This window comes from Muscardinus avellanarius (assembly GCF_963383645.1).
Source record: "Muscardinus avellanarius genome assembly, chromosome: 1".
NCBI classification, from domain to species: Eukaryota; Metazoa; Chordata; class Mammalia; order Rodentia; family Gliridae; genus Muscardinus; species Muscardinus avellanarius.
The window spans coordinates 67142159-67167455 of record NC_137786.1 but is presented as its reverse complement, the minus strand read 5'-3'; the positions used below and the strand labels follow the sequence as shown (position 1 = coordinate 67167455).

Here is a 25297-nt window from a genome sequence, read left to right as displayed (position 1 = left end):
GACCTCCAGGCTATACCCCCTTGCCCTATTTTTATTCTTTAATTTGAAATAGGGTTTCACTGAGTTGCAAAGGGCTTGGGGCTAGCCACGAACCTGGATCCTCCTGTTTTAGCCTCCCAAATGCTGGGATTACAAGTGTGCATTAACATGCCCAGCTTGCCTAATATATTTAAATGAATTATTTGGTTCTGCTATATTGCCCATTCCAAAATAGTAATCATCACTTTTATATCTTCCCTACATTTAATTTTCCTCCAAGAAAATACTTATAAAATTACATTAGAATCAAATGCCTAAAATTTGGATATAATGTACTGCACATGTAATACATAATATTGTATCTTCAAAAAAGTTAAGGTTTGCCAGGTTTGGTGGCACAGGCTTGTAATCCTAGCATTTGGGAGGCTGAGATAGGATGATCTCAGTTCTCAGACAGCCTCAGCTACTTAATGAGGCCTTTTGCAACTCAGTGAGACCCTGTTTCAAAACAAAGAATAAAAAACAGGGCTGGTAGTACAGCTCAGAAGTAGAATACCCCTGGTTTCAATTCCTAGTACTGCAAAAAAAAAAAAAAAAAAAAAGGTTAGGAAAAAAGAAATTAAACTGGGAGTGGTGGCACACAATTTGTAATCCCAGTATTTGGGAATCTGAAACAGAAGGATGCCAGTTTGAAGCCAGTCTCGGCAACTCAACAAGAGTCTGTTTCAAAATAAAAAATAAGGTTGGGTGTGTAGCTCAGAGATAGAATGTTCCTGGGTTCAACTCACACACAAAAAAAGTTTAGCTAGAAATGATTTTGAAACTCTAGAAATAACCATATACAAAACTTCAACAATAGGTTTAGAATTTACAGTTGTGCCAAAAGTTAATGTAAATATATACACATACATAGACATAAGCAATATAGTCTCTATTATTTTTGAGTGATAAACTAAATACTAAAAATATAAAAGAATAAAAAACATAAAACCCAAGGGCAATCTATTTATAAGTACTTCCTTCCTTGAAAATAGTGGTGGTACACACCTATAATCTCAGTACTAGGGAAGCTGAGACAGGATTGCAGGTTCACAGCCAGGCTAAACTACCTAGTAAGACCCTGTTTCAAAATAAATAATAAAAAATAGGGCTGGGGGTATAGTTAGGAGGTAGAATGCCCCTGGGTTCAATCATCAGTACCACAAAATAAAATTTAATTAAATTAAAAAAAATCTAAAAAACCATAATAAAGAAAATACTGTCAGCTGGGCATGATGGCACACACCAAGGACTATAATACCAGTACTTGGGAGGCTAAGAGAACAGAATCACAGGTTCAAGGCCAGTCTCAGCAACTTAGACTGTGTCAAAATAAAAAATAAAATATGACTAGCTAGCTTGCGGTAGAATGTCCCTGGGTTCAATTTCTAGTGCGCGCGCGCGCGCACACACACACACACACACACACACACACACAAAATCTTCTCAAAGTTTTCTGTTTTATTTTGAAAATTAAAAAAAAACTTAACATAAGTTACTATGATTTATGAACATCTAGAAATTTTTATGTTGTCTAAATTTGGTAGTAGGTTATTTAGAATTCTTATCACCTAATGACAATGTAGACATCATCATTGTAGCTTAATAATTATTCGTATGTGTGGATGCTGGTGTAAACAAACCAGTGCTGCCAGTCATATTAAAGTATAACTCAGACAATTAAGTAGAACACATAATTCTCAATAATGATAATAAATGACTAAGTGGCTTGATTTTTTTAAAATTTTACTTTGTGGTATTGGGGATTGAACTCAGAGGAATTCTTCCTGCAAGCTACACCCAGTCCTATTTTTTTTTTTGAAAATGGAATTTTTGAATTGGTACATTGTAGTCATACATCATAATGGGGTACAAGATGGTAGAGGCACAAATGCACACATCACTCATTTAGCCCTTCCCTAATTCCTACCCCATTGCCTCCCCTTTCCCTCCTTCTCATATTTGGCTTAGAGACTGACTTTGTTATGTTTGTGAATATATATCATGTACATTAAAGAACTTCCCTCTTCTCCCCTCTCATCTCCCTCAGGTTACCTTATTTGCTCACTTAAGGTTTCTCTTTCTTTATCTACAGTTTCTCCTATGACCCATTTTCTCTCTGACTTCCACATATTAGGGAGAACATCTGATTTTTACTTTTGGGGACTGACTAATCTCACTTAGCACTCTCAATCCTATTTATTTTTTATTTGAAAACAGGATCTCACGAAGTTGCAGAGGACCTCATAAGTTTGATGAGGATAGCTGCGAACTTGTGATCCTTATCCTCCTGTCTCAGCCTCTCAAGTACTGGGATTATAAGCATGTACCACCACACCAGGCCTATGTTACTGGTTTAATATCTATCTATCTATCTATCTATCTGTCTATTGTAATGGGGGTGAAACCCAGGGGGCTTTTCTACCCCCGGGCTATACTCCCAGACCTATTTTATACTTTATTTGGAAACAGGTGAGAGCCTCATTAAGTAGCTGAGGCTGCTTCAAACCTGTGCGATCCTCCTGTCTCAGTCTCCCAAGCGCTGGGATTACAAGCGTGAATCACCATGCCTGGCTATGTTACTGGTTTAAAAAAGAAAAAGTACACCAAATCAAAGTAGTTCGATTACTATGCTAAAATTTTAATGATTTTCCAGAAATTCTCACTTTACATTCAGCATATTTGAAAATATGTAATCTAGTTCATTAGTCTAAAACTTACCTTTGTATTCTGCACCCAATCGCAACATTAAACGAATAGGAAAAACCTTTGCCCAAGGAATCTCTAGTTTCTGGATAAGAATTCCACATAGAAAAGGATTACTTGGCAATGGAAGATCATCAAGTTTCTGAAAAGTTGGTGTAATAAACAGGAATCCTCCATGATCCTTGCTATTAAGAAAACTCTCAGTAAAAGTAATATTGTTCAAGTTTTCTATGTATTTTCCTGAAAATAAAAAATAAAATTATTAATAAAAATATTTTAGGTTGTTTCATTATCATTTGGATGAAGCATTCTAAGGTCCAATGTCCTAATTAAATTAATATAGATTTTTTTTCTTATTTCTACTCTTTTTTTTTTTTGTGGTACTGAGTATGGAACCCAGGGGCATTCTACCTCTAAGTTACATCCCTAGATCCATTTAAAAAAAAAAAAAATAGGGTCTCACTGAGTTGCAAATGACCTAAATAGCTGAGGATGTCTGCGAAAACGTGACCCTCCTGTTTCAGCCTCCCAAATGCTGGGATTACAAGCATGTACCACCACACCCAGCTTATCTCTACTCTTAAAAAAGCACCTATTTAATACTTTCTATGCACAACACTCAGATACTCTTGGAGATTAGGAACTGTAAATAAACATTTGAAATTATTTCCAACCACAGATGACTTTAAAATTTTTTCCTTACTGCATGGTCATAAGAAAAATTATCATGCCTCAAGTCTTGTAAATATAGTTAAGTATATGGATACTTTTTTTGGGGGGGGTGGTACTGGGGGTGGAACCCAGGAGCTTTTCAACCTCTGGGCTATAATCTCAAAGCTATTTTATACTTTATTTGAAAACAGGGTCTCACTAAGTTGCTGAGAGCCTCCTCAGTAGCTGAGACTGGCTTCGAACCTGTACAATTCTGTCTCAGCCTTCCAAACACTGGGATTACAAGCAAGCACCACCACATCCGGCATATGGACACATTTTTAAAAATCAAAGAAACAAATATATTTTCATTTTTAAATTTAAAAAATTGTGGCACAGACATATCACATAAAATACTAGATTTAAAAAGACTAAAAATAATGACTAAGTTCCTTTTTTTTTTTCCCCCGGTATTGGGGATGGAACCCAGGGCTATTCGACCTTCGAGCTACACCCCCTGACTTATTTTTTATTCTTTATTTTGAGACAGGGTCTCACTGAGTTGCAGAGGGCCTCACTAGGTAGCTGAGGCTGTCCGCGAACCGCGATCCTTCAGTCTCAGCCTCCTGAATGCTGGGGTTACAAGCTTGCGCCACCACGCCCGGCTCATGACTAAGTTATTTTAAGAAATCAATCTTAACAAATAAATCTTTACTATGGACAGCATGACCAAAAACATAAATGCCTTTAACTAATTTATCCATTCCCTAGTGGGGACAGTTAAAAATAAAACATTATACCTTTTAGAGCATCTTTATATATGGTGATGAGTAGTCTGAAGATGTCCTTAGGAACAGTATCTTCATTTGGCAAGCATAACAATAGAATAATAATTTCTGACTGTCCCAAGCCATGCAATCCATTGGTTGAAAAGTACCAGTATTTGTCTGAGGAATCTTGAATGATAAAAGTATACAACTATAAATGTTAACTTCCACTAAGTTAAGAAACTAAAACTTATTTTTGCATGAACCACAACTTTTTTTTTTTTTTTTGCAGTACTAGGGATGGAACCCAGGGGGTATTCTATGTCCAAGCTACACCCCAGCCTTATTTATTTATTTATTTATTTATTTATTTATTTATTTATTTATTTATGGTACTGGGGATTGAACCAAGGAGGATTCTACCTCCAAGTTACACCCCAACCCTCTTTTTTAATTCTTTATGTTGAAACAGGGTCTCACTGTGTTGCAGAGGCCCTCACTAAGTAGTTGAGGCTGGTCGCGAACTGTGATCCTCCTGTCTCAGACTCCCATGTTCAGGGATTACAAGCGTGCACCACCACGCCTGGCTTTATTCTTTATTTTTAAACAGTGAGGTTAGTCAGTCACAAAAAATAAGATCAGATGTTTTCCCTAATATGTGAAAGTTAGGGAGAAATGTGTAACAGGAGGAACTCTAGATGAAGAAGGAAATTCTACAGATGAGCAAATAAGGCGACCTGAGTGGATGGAAGGGGGAAAGAGGGAAATTCTCTAAAGTACATGATGTACTTAAACATATCAAAGTTAATCACTAAGCCAAGCATGGGAAGGAGGGAGGGGAAGGGAATGGGGCAGAAATTGGGTAAGGGCTAATGGCTAATTGGGTGATGTGTGCATGTGTGTTTCCACCATCTTTTATCCCATTAAGATGTATGACTACAATGCACCAATAAAATAAAATAAAAAAACTGGGTCTCACTGAGTTGCAAAGGACCTCACTATGTAGTTGAGGCTGGCTGCAACGAACCGCGATCCTCTTTTCTCAGCCTCCCACCCACCCACTTTCATTTTTCTTTTCTTACATGAATTGTATACAATTCAGTTTAAAATTTTTTATTAGAAAAATTGGGGGAAAATAAGGAATTTTAAAGTTGTGGTTCCAGCTGGACATGGTTGCACATGCTTGTAATTCTAGCATTCGGAAGGCTGACACTGGATGATTTCGGTTCAAGGACAGCCTCAGTTACTTAGTGAGGCCTGTTGCAACTCATTGAGACCCTGTTTCAGAATAAGGATTATTTTAGGGAGTCAAGTAATAAATAGCACTAAAATAAAAGATGCACTAATATGCTAAAATGTAATGGGTTAAAAATTACATTAGTTTCAAAGAGAATGAAAAGCTGATAGATGTATTATTGAGTAGTGAGGATTATCTATTATTTAGAATTATTTCCTTAATTTTTATTAGGGCACAAGTCACCTACTTTAAAATTGTCTTTATACTAAATCATAATTCCAACTAATGTCATTTGCTAAATTTCAATTTATCTAATATCTATATAGTCAAAACACACCTCCATTATGTATAAGCCTATGACCTTAACCTAAGATGAACTGAGGGATGCTACTAAAAATCTGAAAGTTCATATATCAACTCTCACAAAAAATAAATTTACAAAATTTATTTATCATACTTGACATAATAAGTAGCCAATATTCAATGCTATTTAATTTTTTACTTTTTAGGTGAAACTATCATACATTTATTTATTTATTTTTCAGAAAAAATCTATCCTGATATGGAATATGGACTCTAGATACCCAAAACAGTCTCAAAGAAGAACAAAGCTAGAAGATGTATATTTTCTGATTTCAAACCATATAAAGCTACAATAATTGAAACAGTGTAGTACTGTTATAAAGGCAGATATATAAACCATTGGAGCTAATTAAAAGCCTAGAGATAAATTCTTCCATACATTGTCAAGTTATTTTTGACAAGGTTTCCATGAACTTTTGGTGGAGGAAATACTAGTCTTTTAACTAAATATTGTTGAAAAATAATAATAAATGAAAAAGAATAAAATTGGACCCTTACCTAACACATATACAAATATTAACTCAATATGTATGATAGTTTCACCTAAAAAAAAAAAAAAAAGAAAAAAATATTCTCTGGTAAGAAAGAAAGCAAAAAGAAATATTGAAATGTTATCTTTAAGTCATCAAAAGTTTGGTACCAGACAAATGAAACTGTTATGTGAGATTATCAATGTTAATATTGTATAAATTGCTATAATACTAGATGTCAACCAGTAAGCCAAGCGTGGGAAGGAGGGATGGGGAGGGAATGGGGTGGGGATCGTGGTAGGGGCTAACTGGGCGAGATGTGCATGTATGTCTACAAAAGTATTTTCTTTATACCACTATGATGTATGAATACATTGCACCAATAAAAAATAAATTAAAAAAAAATTTTTTACTTTTTCCAAAATCTAATCTGAAGATATAATTACTTCATAAATCCAATTTGCTAATTAAGAAAAAAAAGAATACTTACAAAATACTAATTTGACATTCACAAGCAGATTAGCATTTAGGATAAACGTAACAGGATGGAGCCCTTGGCCTTCTAGAAGCAGCATGATCTGCTCATGAGATGGGTGTTCTTCTACTACAGGTACAAAATAGACAGACATAATATTAATCAGGATAAATATCCTGCTAAATATGCTTACAATGAAATAAATCCACCAACAGCACGTTCAATTTTTTGTTTGTTTTTAGTACCAGGGATTTAACTCAGGGGCATTCTACCTCTGAGCTACACCCCCAGCCCTCTTTAATTTTTAAACAGGATCTCAGTAAGTTGTGGAGAGCCTCAATAAGTTGCTGAGGCTAGCCACGAACCTTTGGTCCTCCTGTCTCAGTCTCCCAAGTATTAGAATTACAAGCATGTGCCACCACACTGGTGTGATTAAAAAGCAAAAAGCAAACATGTTTCATAAAGTCAATACTGTATACAATTGATTAAGTGCTTGCTCATTTTTGCTTTTCTATCCAGGAAGGATATTAATATTGGAATATAAACTATATTCCAATCTAATGTATAACATTTAGATGGCACAAATATGTTGATTAAATAGCTTATTTATAAAGTTTTAGCACCTTCAAAGCTTTAAAATACTTTTGTTGGTCACTCCAATTCTAATTTTTGAAATTTACAAGTCTGTTAAAGTAGTGTGGCCGGACGTGGTGGAGCACGCTTGTAATCCCCACACTTGGGAGGCAGAGACAGGAGGATCGCACAGGTCTGGCTTAAGAGACCCTGTTTCCAAAAATAAAAAAGCATAAAAATAGGTCTGAGAGTGTAGCCTGGAAGTAGAAGGGCTTCCAGGAACCCCAGTACCACACACACACACACACAAAGTAGTGTTAAGTTATATATGCTACTTGCTGCTATATATGCCTACATCAGTGATAGGTAATAAAACATAACAATCAACGGGAAAATATATAAGACATAAGAAAAATAGAGCTTAATATATTTTTGTCATTATAGCTAAATTCGTGAAATGGTTCCTACAGAGTAGAACAGAAATCCTAAGTTCATTCCCTAGGTTGTTATGTAAAGAACCATCATCTCATATTTTAGAATGCAACCTAATACCTAGAGTGACAAAAGTCTAGGCTAGGGGGCCACTGTAAAATGGCAGTTAGCCACCAACTCCATGGCTTAAAAAGGACCTTAGTGATTATCTGGTTTCTCTTCTTTGACAAAGAAAACTGAAGTCCAAGGAGATTTTAAGTCATATATGTAATAAGTATCTGGTGAGGAACTAAAACTCCCAGTTTTGTCATCCAATCTAATATTCTTTTTCTTTAGGTATGATGCTTAAAAAAAGTATCAAAGCCCTAGTATAATGGAAAGACTTAAAAGTCTACAGTTTCTCTATTGTATTATACTTTAACTCATTCTAAATTAGAGACCCAGATGTAAGAGATGTGACATAAAAGTTCAAATCCATTAAGATTTGTTTTTATATAATAATATTTTTGTAAGCTGGGCATGGTGGTGCATGCTTGTAATCTAGCATTCCAGAGGCTGAGACCAGAGGATCGTGATTCAGACACAGCCTTAACTACTTAGGCCCTTTGCAATTCAGTGAGACCTTGTTTCAAAAATAAAAAGACTAAAAATAGGGCTGGGGGTGTAGTTTGGAGGTATAATGCCCCCTGGGTTCCATCCAAAGTATTGCAAAAAATATATATATATATATATAAAACATATGTAAAACCACAGCACATTTATAACCAAATTTTCTAAGTTAAATTTTTTCATATACTTTAGACAAAATTTATCAGCATATTCCTTTTATAAAAGAAAATCTTTTAGAACTTTAACTACTATCCTACCTGATTGTTTTTCTCCAGATGCAACCAGAAGTGGAGGCAAACTATCTTCATCATTAGGTAAAAGACTAACTTTATTGCAAACATACTTGTCAATACCACACAATAAACTATAATCTGAAGTACTAGCAACAGGTAAATTGCTGTTAACTATGATGCCAGGAGAATTAGATGGCTCCTCAATTTCTGCAAAAACATCATCAACTAGTGTGAAAGAACTGGAAGTAGGTATCCCCTCAGTTCCTGTGTTTATAGATAGTTTTTCCACAGATGGAACATGAGAAATAGGACTTCGAATTATCTCAGTTCTTGTAGTATCTCCTAGCTCATTGTTTGATTTGTCTACTGTAGCAGAATGGACATGATCCACTGTGTTTACTGTCTGTAAAACATGGAAGAAAAAAATTTTAAAAATCAGTTCATATTCTCTTATTCAACCATGAAATATTGATTTTTATAGCCAAACATATCTTTTTAATAAGACTAAATAAAAACAAAAGCAAACATGTTTTATGGGTTCATAAATACTTCTAAAGTCAAATTTCCCAAGAAATAGTATCATTTTACTTCTTTAACATGTAGCATTAAGGAGCATAAGAATTTAGCTTTGTTGCAGGCTTAGGTAGGGTAGTGACTTTAATATTATAGGCTACAGGCCAGGCATGATGGCACATCCCTATAGCCTCAGTATTTGGTAAACTAAAACAGGAGTATCACAGGTCCAAAGCCAGCCTCAGCAACTTAGCAAAGCGCTCAGCTACTTAGCCAGACTGTGTTTCCAAATAAAATATATAATGGGGCTGGGCACAAAGCTTAGCGGTGGAATGCCCCTGTTGAATCCCCAACACCACCAAATAAATAGCACCCCAGTAACAAAAAAATGTACAAAGAAATCCTGGGACTAAATGTTTGAGAACCACTTTCTATGGCTAACACTAAAAAGGGTAAAACTTAGTTCAACTCAAGACTCTTGACCCTTCTTATAACCAAAAAAGAAAAAAGAAAAAGAAAAAGAAAAAGCAGCAGCAGCAGCAACCTATGAGAGCAGAAGGAAAATCGAAGTAGTTAGGAAGCAGAATGGTAGAAATATTCTACAACAGCAACCATCTAGAATAAATTACTATCAAATCTGGGCAATTTTTTAATTACCCATCCAAAAAAAACCTGCTTTAATAAAGTCCCTTTCTTTTTAGAGTGGCCAGCATTAAATGAATATTAAATATATTAACTGAGAACCATTAATAGACTCAATTGGGGGGGGGGCAATGGGAATTAAACCCAGGGCATTCTACCTCTGAGCTACAGCCCCATCCTTATTTTATTTTTTTTGGAAATAGGGTCTCGCTAGGTTGATGAGTCTCACTATTTGCTGAGACTGTCCTTGAACCTGTGCTCCTTCTGTCTCAGCCTCCCAAGTACTGAGATCACAAGTATGAGCCACCACACCCAGCAAACTAAAGTGGTATTTATTAGCCTATTTAGAACTTTGATTTTGCTGAAATATTGATTGAGAGTAGATGCTAGGTAAGGAACATGCTCTTGGTTATTATACCTATTTGTAAAATCTAGCTCAAAAACTCTTATTAATAAATAACATATATTATGTATCTTCTATGTAAGCCGAGCACATTCATGTAAATACAAGCATAAATATCACCATCAGACACTTTCTTGAATGTTTGAAAGCCAGTAAGTCAGTTTTAGTCTAATTAAATTATTAAATCGCAGTCACATTTTCCTACACCAATGTTTCTTAAAATGTGGTCCAGAGATCCCTGGTGGAAGGGCCTCTCAGGGAGTCAATGAGGTCCTAGAATTTTCTTCACATAATTAAAGAAAACAGTATTTCACAACAAACTGAATGCAAAAGTACATGTGAGATTTGTCTTCAGTTACATCAGATATTGAAGTTTGTAAAAATCTAAAACAATTGTCACTGTTCTCACTGAATTGTATCAGTTTTTAGAATATTCTTTTTCTAGCTGGATAGGATGATGCACAACTATAACCCCCGGAATAAGGAGGCTGAGACAGGTTTGAGACCAGCTTCAACAACTACTTAGTGAGGCCCTCAGCAACTTAGAGACCCTGTTTTAAAATATAAAATAAAAAGAACTGAGGTATATGTATAGCTCAGAGGCAGTTTGCCCCCAAACCTGCCCCCAGAGGCAGGTTTCATCCCCAGTACCAAAAAAGTTAAAAAAAAAATTTTTCCTAAAAATATTATTTCTACTAATGTAACAGGTTAATTATTTTCTCATTAATAAATATTTTTAAATTTTCTTAATTTTAAATATACTAATTATTCATAGGTATACCTCACATGACCTATGGCTCTTTATACAAGTTCACAGTAGCTTTTAAAAGAGTATGAGCTTAACATGGTGGTACGTACCTATAATCTCAGTACCTGGGAGGCTGAGACAGGAGGATCATAGGTTCAAGGTCAGCCTCAGCAACTTAGTGAGACCCTCAGCAGCTTAGTGAGACCCTGTTTCAAAATAAAAAATTAAAAGGTTTGAGGGTATAGCTTGGAGGTAGAATGCCCTTGGTTTCAAGGCCCAGTACCAATAAATAAATAAATAAATAAATAAACAAACAAACAAACAAACAAACAAACAAACAAATAAGATATAAAGAAAAAGTCCTGAGACTAAATAAATGTTTGAGAACCATTGCCTTAGGCTAATATTAAAAAGGTAAAATCTAAAATACATTCACTAGGTCTGGGAGTGTAGCCCGGAGGAAGGAGGGCTTCCAGGAACCCCAGTACCACCAAAAATAAAAAATAAAAATAAATAAATAAATAAATAAATAAAATACATTCACTATATTTAGTAGAGCCATACTACAAGATATTGTAGGTTTGGTTGCAGACCACTGCAATAAAGTAAGTCACACTTTTTGTTTCCTAGTGCATATAAAAGTTATGTTTATGCTATCCTGTAGTCTATTAAGTGTGCAATAGCATTATATCTAAAAAAAAAGCACATGCACACAATGTATATAACTTAATTAAAAATACTTTATTACTAAAAAAAAGCTAATGATCATCTGAGCTATTAAAAAAATGGCACTGGTAGATTTGTTCCAAACAGGCTTGCTATAGCCCTTCATGTATAAATAATGTAGTATCTGTGAAGCACAATAAAATAATGAGGTATGCCCATACATTTCTCATTTTTGGAAACTCAAAATTCAAAAGATAAGCACATTAATAATTACGTGAGGAATTATTTAAAAAGTAAAAAACTATCTAATTAATAAGTTATTTAGATTCCTTACCATAGAGACATCAGATAAGAGAGGACTAAAGTCTTCAGAACATCTTTTACTTCCACATAATAATTTTGTTATATCTGCAACTTCGCCATTAGGCAATATGCCGTCTGCAAACCGTACTCTCTTCTGTTCTTTGGAGCATAGTCCTAACATCAGTTGAGAAAGCAAATTATTTTAGTGTGGCAATATTGCAATGACAATACCAAATAGGTAAGGAAATGTTTCAGAAGTGTTTTTCTATAGGCTGGCGAGCCCTGAATTCTTGAGGCTGCAATGACCTAGAGAAAGAACTTTTCACAATTCATTATAATTAGAGTCAATTTCCATCTAATTCACTCAAAGGGAGCATACTGAGCCAAGTGTGACCCTGGGAATCACCTCCTCTGAAAATGAGCATGTGGGGAGATTACACCTTACAGATTCCCTTATATCTAGGGAAGATATAAAGACTTTCTTATGGAAGCTAAATTTATGAACATGGAGTGGGCCTGAATAAGATTTAGAAACAAAGCCACAGGGGTGAAAAGTAGAGATGAGAGCACAGCAGATAAGCAAGAAAAACACAAAAAGAACAGAAATAAAAAGTCTTAAAAAAGGAAACAAGTTCATTGTGCATTCAAGCAGTCATTTCTTATTTCTTGGCTTTTTTTTTTTTTTTTTTTTTTTTTTGGTACTGGTTTGAACCTAGGGACATTTCATCTCTGAGCTATAGCCCCAGTCTGATTTTATTTTTATGTTGAAACAAAGTCTCATTAGGTTGATAAGAGTCTTACTACTTGCTGAGGCTGGTCATGAACCTGTGATCCTCCTGTCTCAGCCTCCCAATTACTAGGATTATAAGCATGTGCCACCACACCTCACTTCATTCCTCTTATTTAACAAGAGAAATGTAATTTTTTTGTTCTTATAATGGAAATACTAAGCTTTATGAATACTTATTGCTAATCCTCCCAAATATGGATAAAAGAACTAGGTATCAGCATAAATATTTGTTCTCTCTTATTACAAAGTATTCACAAGCCAGGTCTAGTGGCATATCCTGCAATCCCAGTACCTGGGAGGTTGAAAAAAGAGAATCATAGGTTCAAGCACAGTTTCAGCAACTTAGCAAGGCCCTCAACAACTTAGACCCTGTTTCAAAATGAAAAATGAAATAGGGCTAGGGGTGAGGCCGATCATGGGGGCGCACGCTTGTAATCCCCGCGCTTGGGAGGCGGAGACAGGAGAATCACGCAGGTTCTAAGCCAGCCGTGCTGGTTTAAGAGACCCTGTTTCCAATGGCTGGGCATGGTGGTGCACGCTTGTAATCCCCGTGCTTGGGAGGCAGAGACAGGAGGATCACGCAGGTTCGAAGCCAGCCGCACTGGCTTAAGAGACCCTGTTTCCAAATATAAAAAAGTATAAAATAGGTCTGAGAGTGTAGCCTGGTGGCAGAAGGGCTTCCAGGAACCCCAGTACCACAAAAAAAAAAAAAAAAAAAAAAAAAAAATAGGGCGAGGAGTGGAATGCCCTTGTGTTCGATCACTAGTACATCAAACAATTAAAATTATTTTTTCAGTAGTGGGGATTGAACCCAGGGGATTTATACCTCCAAGCTATTCCCTCAGCCCCATCTATATTCTTTTATTTTGAAACAGGGTCTCACTAAGTTGCAGAGGGCTTCATTAAATAGCTGAGGCTGGCCTTAAACCCAGATCCTCCTGTCTCAGCCTCCCAAGTACTGGGATTACAAGTATGTGCCACCATACTCGGCTAAAAAATTAAAAATTTAAGAATTTAAAGTAAATAAAATGAAAATTGTTCAGATGATTTTAGAATGAAATAAAGATGGAAAATGGTCAATATTTACTTTCCAGAACAGAACAGACATCACTAAAAAACTTGGTATTATACATATTTTTATAATGGACATTTATTTCTTGCATTTGCAATACTTTATAATAAGTTGTCAATATAATAACATTTAATATTTTGGACACATACATTCACTTTTAGAGTGATAATACATACCATATATCTTCAATCTCTTATTTCAGCTTTAAATCATAAATAAAAGATAGCTACCAAGTGATAAACTAAAGTTCATAATTGTTGGAAGAATCCAAATTTGTCTTTAACTGACATTTACAACTATTTTCTAGCATGTTAGTCTTTGTTTCCACACTAATGTTTAAAAGTATACATGGGTAGCTGGGTATGGTAGTGTACACCTGTAATTCCAGTCCTTGGTGGGCTGAGACAAAATAGCAGGTTCATGGCCAGCCACAGCAACTTAGCAAGGCCCTCTACAACTTAGTGACACCCTGTTTCAAAATTAAAAATAAGGTTTAGTGTATAGCTCAGAGGTAGAATGATCCTGAGTTTAATCCCCAGTACCACACACAAACATAATACATACATGTATAGAGACATATGTACATGTAGGCTTTACTCAAGATTCTAAATGACAATAGATTACAAAAAACCAACTGAACAAACAAAAAACAGATAAGTCAAAGATTTAAAAGTAGATTTTAAAAGCATTTAAGTATTGTGGTAAAATAATTAAAAATAGATTTTTAAGAAAAAAAGTGATATATTAATCACCTGTCTCTAAAACCCATGCCACTCATCTACACAGTGCTCTCTGATGCAAGGCTAGAAGTCTAAAACATGTGACTTCCAGCCTCCTTTGTTAGCTAACTGGCTTGTGGTCAGGTTCTACCAATGTTAGGTACTGGTGGGAGACCAGAGACGGGAAAAGGAGGAGTTTTTTCTGCCCTTCTTCCTGTCAGGACCCTGTCAGCAGCAACACCAGTCGCAGCAGCACCATTACCACCACCGATATTGCCACATGCCCCATGACTTTCAATACTCCTAATATCAACCCTGAAATTTTCCTTCAGTAGTCTAAGCACCAACTCCTGGATGGTTCTAGCATTTGCCACATGGTTTTTCCCCAAAGGTCAGTTTCAGCCATGTAGTTCCAAACTCTAAGTCTCAGATCTGAGAGCCGAGCACCTCCTGGTGTCCCGACTCTGAGCTCTAGTATACTGCTTTCTATCCTTCATCCCCCAAACCCAGTGCAGTTACTAGTCCCTAAGTCCCTGAGACAACTGGCCTTGCCCTTTTTTTTTTTTTTTTTTGGTGGTACTGGGTATGGAACCTAGGGGCATTCTTCCTCTGAGCTATACCCCCAGCCCTATTTTTTATTCTTTATTTTGAAACCGGGTCTGACTGAGTTGTGAAGGGCCTCACTAATTAGATGAGGCTGTCCTTGAACTGCAGTCCTCCAGTCTCAGCCTCCCAAATGCTGGAATTACAAGCGTGTGCCACCCACGCCCAGCTTAGCCTTGCCCTTTATGCTCTTCCAATCTTTCAATACACATGCATAACCAATTCCCTGTATTAAATCCCTCCTGATATTAATCTGGTTTCTCTTTTCAGTCTATACTTTGACTACACTAGATAATTTCTATTTTGATAACTTATCTTTAGTTTAAGACATAGCATTTATTCCTGTTACCTTCAATGTTTGGTTGTTTCAGTGCTGAGATTGGCAAAGCTGTAGGTGAAGGTATACTGGATGTTTGAGTCTCTTGAAGAGGCTGGATGGTGGCACACTCATCAGGATGATTAGATTTAAAATTAGAACCAGTTGGGCTCATCATCCTTTCAAATGCCTGCGCTATAAAGGGAAAAGAACAGTATTAAAATCTCAATGCTTTCAAAATAAATTATAATAATAAATACTTGTTTTTTTCTAGTTAAAAGAGAGGAAGAAATGGCTATTCAAGAAAAGAAAGTGGGACTTGGCAAAGATACTGAGTAACTAGCATAGGTTCCTTACTTTGGTTGATAGCACTAAATTTTGATAAACTATCAATGAGTTATTTCAATGTTTTTCATATGTCTGATATTTATTTATTTATTTTTATTTTATTTTTATTTTATTTTTGGTGGTACTGGGGGTGGAACCCAGAGGCTTTCTACCTCCAGGCTATACTTCCAGATCTATTTTATATTTTATTTGGAAACAGGGTCTCACTAAGTTGCTGAGAGCCTCACTAAGTAGCCAAGGCTGGCTTTGAACCTGCGCGATCCTCCTGTCTCAGCCTCCCAAGCGCGGGGATTACAAGCATGCGCCACCACGCCTGGCTTCATATGTCTGATATTTAATAAAGAAAATAATCATTTTTTAATATGAATAACTCTTTTTATGCCCTAGTACTACTAGTGCCTTTCTAACATAGTTCAGAGTGCTAGTGCTGCTGCTGCTGTTGCTGTTGCTGCTGCTGCTGCTGCTGCTGCTGCTGCTGCTGCTGCTGCTTCTGCTTCTTCTTCTTCTTCTTCTTCTTCTTCTTCTTCTTCTTCTTCTTCTTCTTCTTCTTCTTCTTCTTCTTCTTCTTCTTCTCTTCCTCCTCCTCCTTCTCCTTCTCCTTCTTCTTCTTGTGATTGTGGGGATGGAACCCAGGGGCATCCTACCTCTGAGCTACACTCTCAGTCCTATTTTTTATTCTTTCTTTCTTTCTTTCTTTTTTTTTTCGTGGTGGTACTGGGGGTGGAACCCAGAGGCTTTCTACATCCAGGATATACTCCCAGACCTACTTTATATTTTATTCGGAAACAGGGTCTCACTAAGCAGCTGAGGCTGGCTTTGTACCTGTGCGATTCTCCTGTCTCAGCCTCCCAAGTGCTGGGATTACAAGCGTGCGCCACCACGCCCGGCTCTTATTCTTTATTTTGAAACAGGGTCTCACTGAGTTGCAAAGGGCCTCACTAAGTAGCTGAGGCTGTCTGCGAACCTGGAACCTCCTGTCTCAGCCTCCCAAATGCTGGAATTACAAGTATGAGCCACCATGCCTGGCTCAGAGTGATTCTTTTAAGATACAATTCGTTATCACTCTTTGGTCTAAGACTTTTTAATGGTTTCCTAACTGGAATAAACATCTTAATTGTTAAAAGGGCTCACAAAATCCTACTTGATCTGCCTCCCTATCTCTTCCACCTTTCCCAGTTAACTGTTAGACTTAATCTCTCATTACAATCCTACTGGTTCACTATGATCCAGCCATCCAGGTCTCCTTGTTCTTCAACACACAAGCACTCCCCTAACTTACATTCCCTCTGCCAAGAATGTTCTTGAAAAGGTACTCACAGAGTTTTCTCCTGCTTCCTTCAAGTCTGTTACTATCTACTCCCTTATACTTTAAATCTCCTTTTAGGGTATTACTAGCATCTGACATAACTTTACTTCTCATTTCTCCCCATATTTATAAACTCCATGAGAATAGGGTATCTACTTTTGTTCTCTGCTGGAGGTCTAGAATATAGAATAGTGCCCAAATATTGCTAAATCAAAAAACACAGAGCAGCAGTGGTTCAACATTCCTCCAAACTGATGTGCTATAAATGATGCTGTTGCTAAAATAATCTTCCTCAAGTACCACTGAATGACAGCACTCTTAAGAAATGCTTCTAACCAAGAGTGAAATCCACACATCTACCATTCTGAGTTTCAAAGTAATTTTCAGCTTGTCCCAAATATAACTTGTGGTATTCACATTCATGTTTTCTCAAAACTCATACAATTGCAGCACAACTTTACAGCATTATTCACACTCTCTATTCAACCTTTTTTTTCCTTCCCTTCATTGAGTGTGTCTCACAACCCTTGAATCATCTTTCCTTTATTTGGTAACACTATCATTTCTCTCATTTTCAAACCCTATATAAATTTTATGCATGCTTTCTTATAGTATACAAACTAACAATAAATAGCTCCCTAAATGAAAACTACATGCCATAATATACCAAAATATAACAAATTAAACAGGTATCTAAATTCATTCCACAATATATTCACTGATAAATCAAAATTTGATCTCAGTATCCTATTGGATCTCTTTAACGATTATATCTTTCCTTCTCTTGGACCTTATAGTCAGAATATGCTTCAATGCACACCCAAAAAATCTAAACAGTCAACTCAAATAATACATCTAATCTTCATGGCTATTTTGTTTGAACTGGGGATGGAATAATTATGTGAGAGATGGCTCCAAATTTTCTGAATTCTAGGAGAGGGCCTTGGCTAACAGTATTGAAAGTAGTTTAGCCACTGAAACAGTATAAGAAAAAAAACCAAAAAACCAAAAAAACCCAGTAAGCCCTTAACCTAGCCTCTTCATAAACGATGGTGGTAATGTGAAACTATGAGATCCATCTACTATTATTTTCCAGCATACAGGTCAACAGCATGGAGTAGAGCAGCTTACCTCAGGCTAACAGACTCACATCAGAGCTTTATGGAGAATTGCTGAAAAAATTTATCTTCATTCAAAAGAGAAAAACAAATTATTATCAGGTATTTATTCTCCTGGCTAATAGGAAGCAGTGCCTGAGCTAATGCACAGGTCTGGTCAAAAAACGTCCAAGTGATATTTGCTGGGAATTAAACTGTCAACAAATCTTTAAAAATGCAGAAACTACTCAACAGAATAAACATGTATTTAGGGGGGTACACAACATAATACACACATACACAATACCTGTGAAAACTCAAAGAAGACCACCAAGACTGTTGCTGAAAATGGAAGCTAACTAGAGAGCCAGAGAAACAATGGGAAGCAAACAGAACATTCTAAAACTGAAGGGGGAAAAATATATGAGATGAAAATGAGAAAATGGTGTGGCAGTCCTGAGTTTATAAAATCACAAATATCACTATCTTATCTCTTCTAAGTTTAGGCTATTTTCTAAAGGGTGTGAACTATTATCTTGCCTAATGCCATTAATATCTAATATGAGTACTACTTACTGATAGGTATTTTGTGAATGTTTAGATTAAAATGATGAAGATGACAATGATGATGACAAAAACAAATAGGCAGATGAAATGCAGAATTTAGGGACTTGGTACCTGTTAAAAGTTAATGAACTGCCACTCCAGAAACTGAATGCTTCCTTCCCATACTGGTAGTATTAATTGTGAGAGTGGAACAAAAAGGAGAGAAACCAAGCCTTGGGATGTCCCACCTAAGCCAGATAATTCAACACTAGGTCCTTGCCTTAAGAAAATAAAGAAGTTTATCTTTGTCACAATCCAGTTGTTTTTAAGATACATTCAATTACTGGAAGAAAACATGTCAGGTTATTACTCACCTTTATTAATAGTCTCATAGCAGATTACACATACTTTTGCTTCCTTTTCTAGATACTGCAGTTTACACTTCCTATTACAACAGACACCACAAAATACCTATAAACAATAAAATATCAAGTTTGTTTTTGTTTCAAGCATACTCTACAACTAGAGGCAGAGGAGAAGGCCCAGAATCTAATGAACCAAAACCTATTTTGCCTATTATATGCTTCACTTTTCTAGTCACCATAATTATAAAGTAAAAATTTGGGGGGTTATTCTGTTTTGTTTTATTGGAGAGGAGGCAGAACTATAGGAATGAACCTCTGAGCTATACCCCCAACTCTATTTTATATTTTATTTTGAAATGGTCTAAGTTTTAGAGGGCTTCATTAAGTTACTGAGGCTGGCCTTCAACATGGGATCCTCCCATCTCAGCTTCCTAAGTACTGAGATTACAGGCATGGGTCATCATGCCTGTCCCCTAGCCTTTTTTTCTTTTTTTAATTATTATTTTGAAACAGGATCTCACTAAGTTGCTGAGGATGGCCTCAAACTTGTTATTCTCCTGTCTCAGCCTCCTAAGTACTAGGATTGTGGGCATGTGTCATCATGATTGACTTAGATTCTTTCCTTCCTTTTCTCTTTTCTCCTTCCTTTCTCCCTTTTCTTTTCTCCTTCATTTCTCCCTTTCTTTTCCCTCTCCTCCCTTCCTTCTTTCCTTCTTTCTTTTCTACTAGGGATGAAACGTAGGCGCCTTCTACCTCCAGCCTACAGCCTCAGTCTTATTTTTTATTTTTATTTGGAAACAAGGTCTTGCTAAGTTGCTGAGACCCTTTCCTAGGTGGCTGAGACTGGCCTCAAACTTGTGATCTTCCTGTCTCAGCCTTCCAAGAACATATAGGCATACAACATCACAGCTGCCTTTTTATAGCCATATCTCTAGTAAGGAGAATTCCTTTTAAATGAAAAAGAAATAAAAACTTTCTTCAATGAGTAAGTTTATCATTTAAAAAGCTTTCTATAGTTCTTTATTTAGAACTCTTACAAGTGGAATATTTATTTGCTAAAAATGAATATGACAATCAAAAGCCAACATATTACTAAAAATGCTGAATAAAAAGTACAGTATTATTTCTAAGGCGATTTCCTTGGAGGCTATAGACAATTTCTTTATCATCTGTTATAAGACATTCAGAATACAAATGAGATCAGTGTCATTATTCTGAATCCGTATAAACCAATCTGCTGTTCAGTGTTTTCCTAGATATCAGTCCCAACACTAACTGCAGAATGGTCTTAAAGCTAAGAATAAAGGGAACAAAATTCCAGAATAAAGGGAGGTCTGATTGAATTTGGGATATCTAATACTAATCAATACTAGAAAGATAAGGGCAGTTATGCTAAATTTCACAAAACTTAGTAGTAGGTATTTTTCATTTCCAGCATGTAATGAATACCCATGACTTACGTAACTCTCAAGCAATCTGAAAAATGACAGTACTTTACATATTTCCATGAGTGGAGGTGAAAAATACTGATTTTAAACTAACTCATGTAGTTACCTGTTAATTAGCTTTGTCATTAGATTTCACTTAAGATATCCCAAACACAATTAAAAAAAAAAACTTGTACTTGGAATATAGCTCAATGAAAGAGTGCTTGTCTGATCCCCAGTAACAAAAAAGAATAAAAAAGGATTTTTATAACTTACTTTCCCACATGCTCTGCAGTGGTGCCGCCGTCTTGTAAAAGTAAATTTGACTTTGCAGTTCATGCAGTTTGGGGCTTCTGAATCAGGAACCCAAATGGGTTGTTTCTGGCCTAAAACCAAGCCTTCTTTGCGTGTGCTTTCAGGTAGAGAATCTTCACTTGCTGCTACAAAACTAGATCCACCTTCAAAATTACTTTCTATATCAATATAATTAGAGTTGAAGCTAACCTGAGGATCAATTGTAGAATCTGTAGTACAAGTGGTTGGAGTAATGGTTTTTGCTATGCTGGGTTCACTTTCTGGCATATTTGGAACATCTGGATTGTCCAGTTCTTTTGAACTCCTTGTTCTTGGCGGGAGACTAAACAATTGCTTAGGTCTAGCTCCCCCAACATGAACAGACTGGCTGTTAGTATCAGAGATTAGTGATTCATTTGTCATCTCAGGCTTACTAAGAGTTAACCCTTGTTCAACTGGAATTGTACTTTTTTCCCCTACAGAAAAGTCACCATTTTTAATTGTGTTTTGTTTATCAACTGTTTCACAATTTATGTTAGTGCCATCACTCTCCCCAGTAGCTCCTGCTTCAGCATTGAAATATATGTCATTGATACTTTCATCATCTAATCCTCTCATCTCTCTCTGAATCATTTGAGATTTTGAGTCATTTACATTTTCTTCAAAAGATTTTATGTTAGTGGTCTGAAGATACTGTTCTGTCAAAAAGGCATCAAGTTCAGCATCACTAATCAGTGTGCTACTTTTTATGCCTTCATCAATATTAAAGTAATCTAAGTCTTGCCCATCCATATCACTGCTTGCAAATGTAAGACCTTCACAACAATCAGGAAATGCCGGGGCAGAAAGCTCCATTTGAGGTTCTGTACCTGTAGAAGAACTGGTGTTATCAGGGTAATCCAAAGTTTCAACTCTAATTACCATCTGCTCAGATTCTACCTTTCCATCCCTCCCCTTTTCAGTTACTGGCTGAAGAAGTGTGGTTTTACATTTTTCTTTATTCAACAGATCAGTCCCCCTGAATGGTTCCCCATCTAGAACAACACTCTTCGGTATTTCTTCGTGCACAGTCACTGCATCCTGTATATGATCTTTAAGTTCATTCTGAGGTAAAAAATCACCATGTACTTTACTATCAATTAATGATCCACACAAAGAACCAGATAATGGAAGACAGGATAATGAACTTGAAACATGTAACACTGAAGAGGGCTCTTGAGCTCTATCATCACGATCTTTAAGGTCTAAGTTTCTTGAATCTTCCTCTGCAGACTGTTTTATAAACACAGCAGTTCTATTTTCCTGAAAGGAAAAGTCAGGTAATTTCAAATCTTCATTTTTTGATTTTGAGTTATTTAGACATAAACTTTCGTTTTGGGGGGGACTTTTGCAAGGCATAGCACTTGTGCTATCTCCTCCTTTTAAACATTCTGTGTCAGTTATGACTACTATATCTACCTCTTCTTTGACCAAACATCCATTATCTTTTAATAATTCACATGGAAGGCTCTTGTGTTGTAGGTTATCTTTGGCATCAAATATTTTGGAACTTTGTTGAGTCAAAGCAGATGACATGTTAAAATCAACAATTGGTTCTAAATGATTAGAGATCTTTATATCCTTTAAATTTTCTGTTCCACCATATTTACAAGAATCTGAAAGTGTTGTATCTAGTTTTACACCCAATTCTTTGGTTCTACTGATTTCTCGGTTTTGTAATTCAGAGCTGACATCATCCTGATCTTCTTTGATAGTATCACTAGTATGGTCTGTTGAAACACACAGAGTATGTAAAACTGAAGATGAATCCAATCCAGTCAAAGAATCTGCACTAGACTTAGAGTCATCTGACAATAACTTTTTAGTATCTTCTTCACTATTAGTTATATGAACTAAGTTACCCGTGTCACTTATTAGGTCACAGACAGGTTTACTACATCGTTTCAAATATAAAGGCTGGATTTCATCTGAAGAACTACCATCCACAGAAGAAAGGAGATCAAGTCCTGTTACATTTTTTTCCTGTTGCATATGAGTTAGTGCCTCAAGTGTTTTATCATCCAGGGAAATTTCATTTGCTTCATAGCATGTTTCTGATGAGGCACAACTACTAGTGCATTGTTGGTCTTTTTGTGGCAGTGAAGTTAGCTGTGAAGACGTCAACTCTGAAGAAACTGAACAGTGGTTAAAATCATATGCATTTTGTACATCTTGGAGATAATCTTGTTCATCTAATTAAAAATAGAGACACAAAGTTATTCTGGAGACCCAAACCAAGTAAGAATATATTATAAAGATTTTATAAGACTTTTCTAAAACTTCCAAGCCAAATATACTTTGTATTTGGCCTTTTAGTATTTTTGGCTCTTAATTTTGAATACAAATGTCATATATTGACAGACAGTCCACTTAATAATGCACTTGCATTCTAAGAACCAGACTAAGAAGCAGCTGAAAAACAATCTAATTTCTTTTTTTCTGTACTCCAATTTCCTAGTCTTCATTCTAAAGAAACTATCATCTCTCAAAATAATGAAATCTTAACTTGGTGCTTTCAAGTTGCTTTTAACTTATTGATATATTGGTTTTAAAGAAGTTTTTAAACTTTTTTTTTTTTCTTTGAGGGTCTGGGGATGGAAACCAGAGGCATTTGACCTCTGAGCTACACCCCCTGCCCAATTTTTTATTCTTTATTTTGAAACAGGGTCTCATGGAGTTACAGAGGGACTCACTAAGTAGCTGAGGCTGTCTGCAAACCGCGATCCTCCAGTCTTGGCCTCCCAAATGCTGGGATTACAAACGTGTGCCACCACACCCAGCTTCGTTTCTAAACTTTTATCTGTAAAGAAACTTCTAGTTTCTTTACTTCTATTTCTGACTATTGGTTTTATAAGAATAATCTAATATGTTATAATGAAACACATATATTCATATAATAAACTAATATGCTATAATGGGACGAGTAAAGTTTTATGGAAGATAACTATATGACCAAGATTAAAATCAAAATTTTCGGCCGGGCGTGGTGGCGCACGCTTGTAATCCCCGCACTTGGGAGGCAGAGACAGGAGGATCACGCAGGTTCGAAGCCAGCCGCGTGCGCTGGCTTAGGAGACCCTGTTTCCAAATAAAAATGTAAAAATAGGTCTGGGAGTGTAGCCCTGAGGTAGAAGGGCTTCCAGGAACCCCAGTACCACACACACACACACACAAAAAAAAAAAAAAAAAAAATCAAAATTTTCTAAGAGTACTCTATATGTGAGATAACAGAATTAGTTTAAAATTTATTAGTGGGAAAAGTGGAAAACCAACAAACCTGGGTTTTGTTCAAAATCATCAAGGAGTCTGTCCAAGTCACTGATGGCTGCTTTAAAATAACTGTCCATCTTACCTCTAGATGTATTCAGAATTTTTAATTCTTGTATGTCTAGGAAATAAAAATATGATATTACACTAAGTATGATATTCCACTTATCTAAAATATAAATATTATACCATCTACTACTCCATGTCAGGAAACAAAATAGAGACAACAATAAATTAACAACACTGCTCTGAAGAACCTACCATTTAGGTGGAAAAAATGTATTTGTGTAAAAATGGCAAGTGACAGGTCAACTATTCAGGAGGCTGAAGCAAAAGGATCACAGTTTGAAGCCAGTGTGAGCAACTCAGCCAGATACTGTTTCAAAATTAAATTTGGGGGTGGGGATAAAAGGCTGGGGATCTGGGGATGTAGCTTAGTTCACAAGGTCCTGAAATCAATCCCTAGTCCCACACCAAAAAAAGACATGAAAATTAACTCTAACAGCATATTTACATATATAAGCTATTATGAATTTAAACACTTATCTAAATAACTCATGGGTCAAAGAGGAATTCAAAATGAAAACTATAAATATTACATACCAAATAATACAAAATACACTACATACAGATAAAAATACTACATGGAAAACTTATAAAGAGATGAATGAAGCAGACAAAATTCTGGTCTGTGGCAGAAACTCCACAAAGCAAACCTTAGACTCTGTGAATCTGTCCATGACTAATATGATGAATGAACATCATTTTAGTGAAGACCATAAAGGACTGAAAACAGATTTTTAAGAGAGAGAGAGATCTAATTTTGTTCTTCTTTAAGGCTGAGTAAAATCCTATTGTTTCAATATACCACGTTTTCTTTATCCATTTCATATGATGATACCTAGGTTTATTCCATAACTTTGATACTGTGAATTGTGCTGTTATAAACATGGATATTGGTCTGTAATTTTTCTTTCTTACGTTTTCTTTTCTTTCTGGTTTTAATTTTAGGGTAATGCTAGTCTTGAGTTTGAAAGTATTTCCTCTGATATCTTTCCTGGGAGCAGTTATAGCGAATTTTTATAATTTTTTCTTAAGTGTTTGGTGAAATTCACCAGTGGTCCATTTGGATCTGGTTTCTTTCATTCACTCATTTATTTGTGTGTATACACATGCAACCATGCATCCATGCATGTGTGTTGTACTGGGAATTGAACCCAGGGCCATTCTACCTCCAAGATACTCCCCAAGATCTTTTTACTTTGAAAAAGGGTCTTGCTAAGTTGTTGATGCTGGCCT

At 36.0% G+C, this 25297-nt stretch overlaps 1 protein-coding gene across 1 annotated transcript in view; it reads right to left on the bottom strand.

The window, feature by feature from the left end:
* ZFYVE16 (zinc finger FYVE-type containing 16) overlaps nucleotides 1–24078 on the bottom strand; it is a gene marked incomplete at both ends in the record, with an annotated part of 42991 nt that extends 18913 nt beyond the window's left edge. Inside the window, 9 exons of the mRNA XM_080719859.1 lie at nucleotides 2740–2964; nucleotides 4176–4331; nucleotides 6703–6816; nucleotides 8559–8937; nucleotides 11841–11983; nucleotides 15343–15504; nucleotides 18981–19077; nucleotides 20675–22923; nucleotides 24009–24078. Of these exons, the coding sequence (XP_080575985.1) occupies nucleotides 2740–2964; nucleotides 4176–4331; nucleotides 6703–6816; nucleotides 8559–8937; nucleotides 11841–11983; nucleotides 15343–15504; nucleotides 18981–19077; nucleotides 20675–22923; nucleotides 24009–24078 (3595 nt within the window). The remainder of the gene's footprint in view (nucleotides 1–2739; nucleotides 2965–4175; nucleotides 4332–6702; nucleotides 6817–8558; nucleotides 8938–11840; nucleotides 11984–15342; nucleotides 15505–18980; nucleotides 19078–20674; nucleotides 22924–24008) is intronic.
* Nucleotides 24079–25297: the final 1219 nt, after the last annotated feature.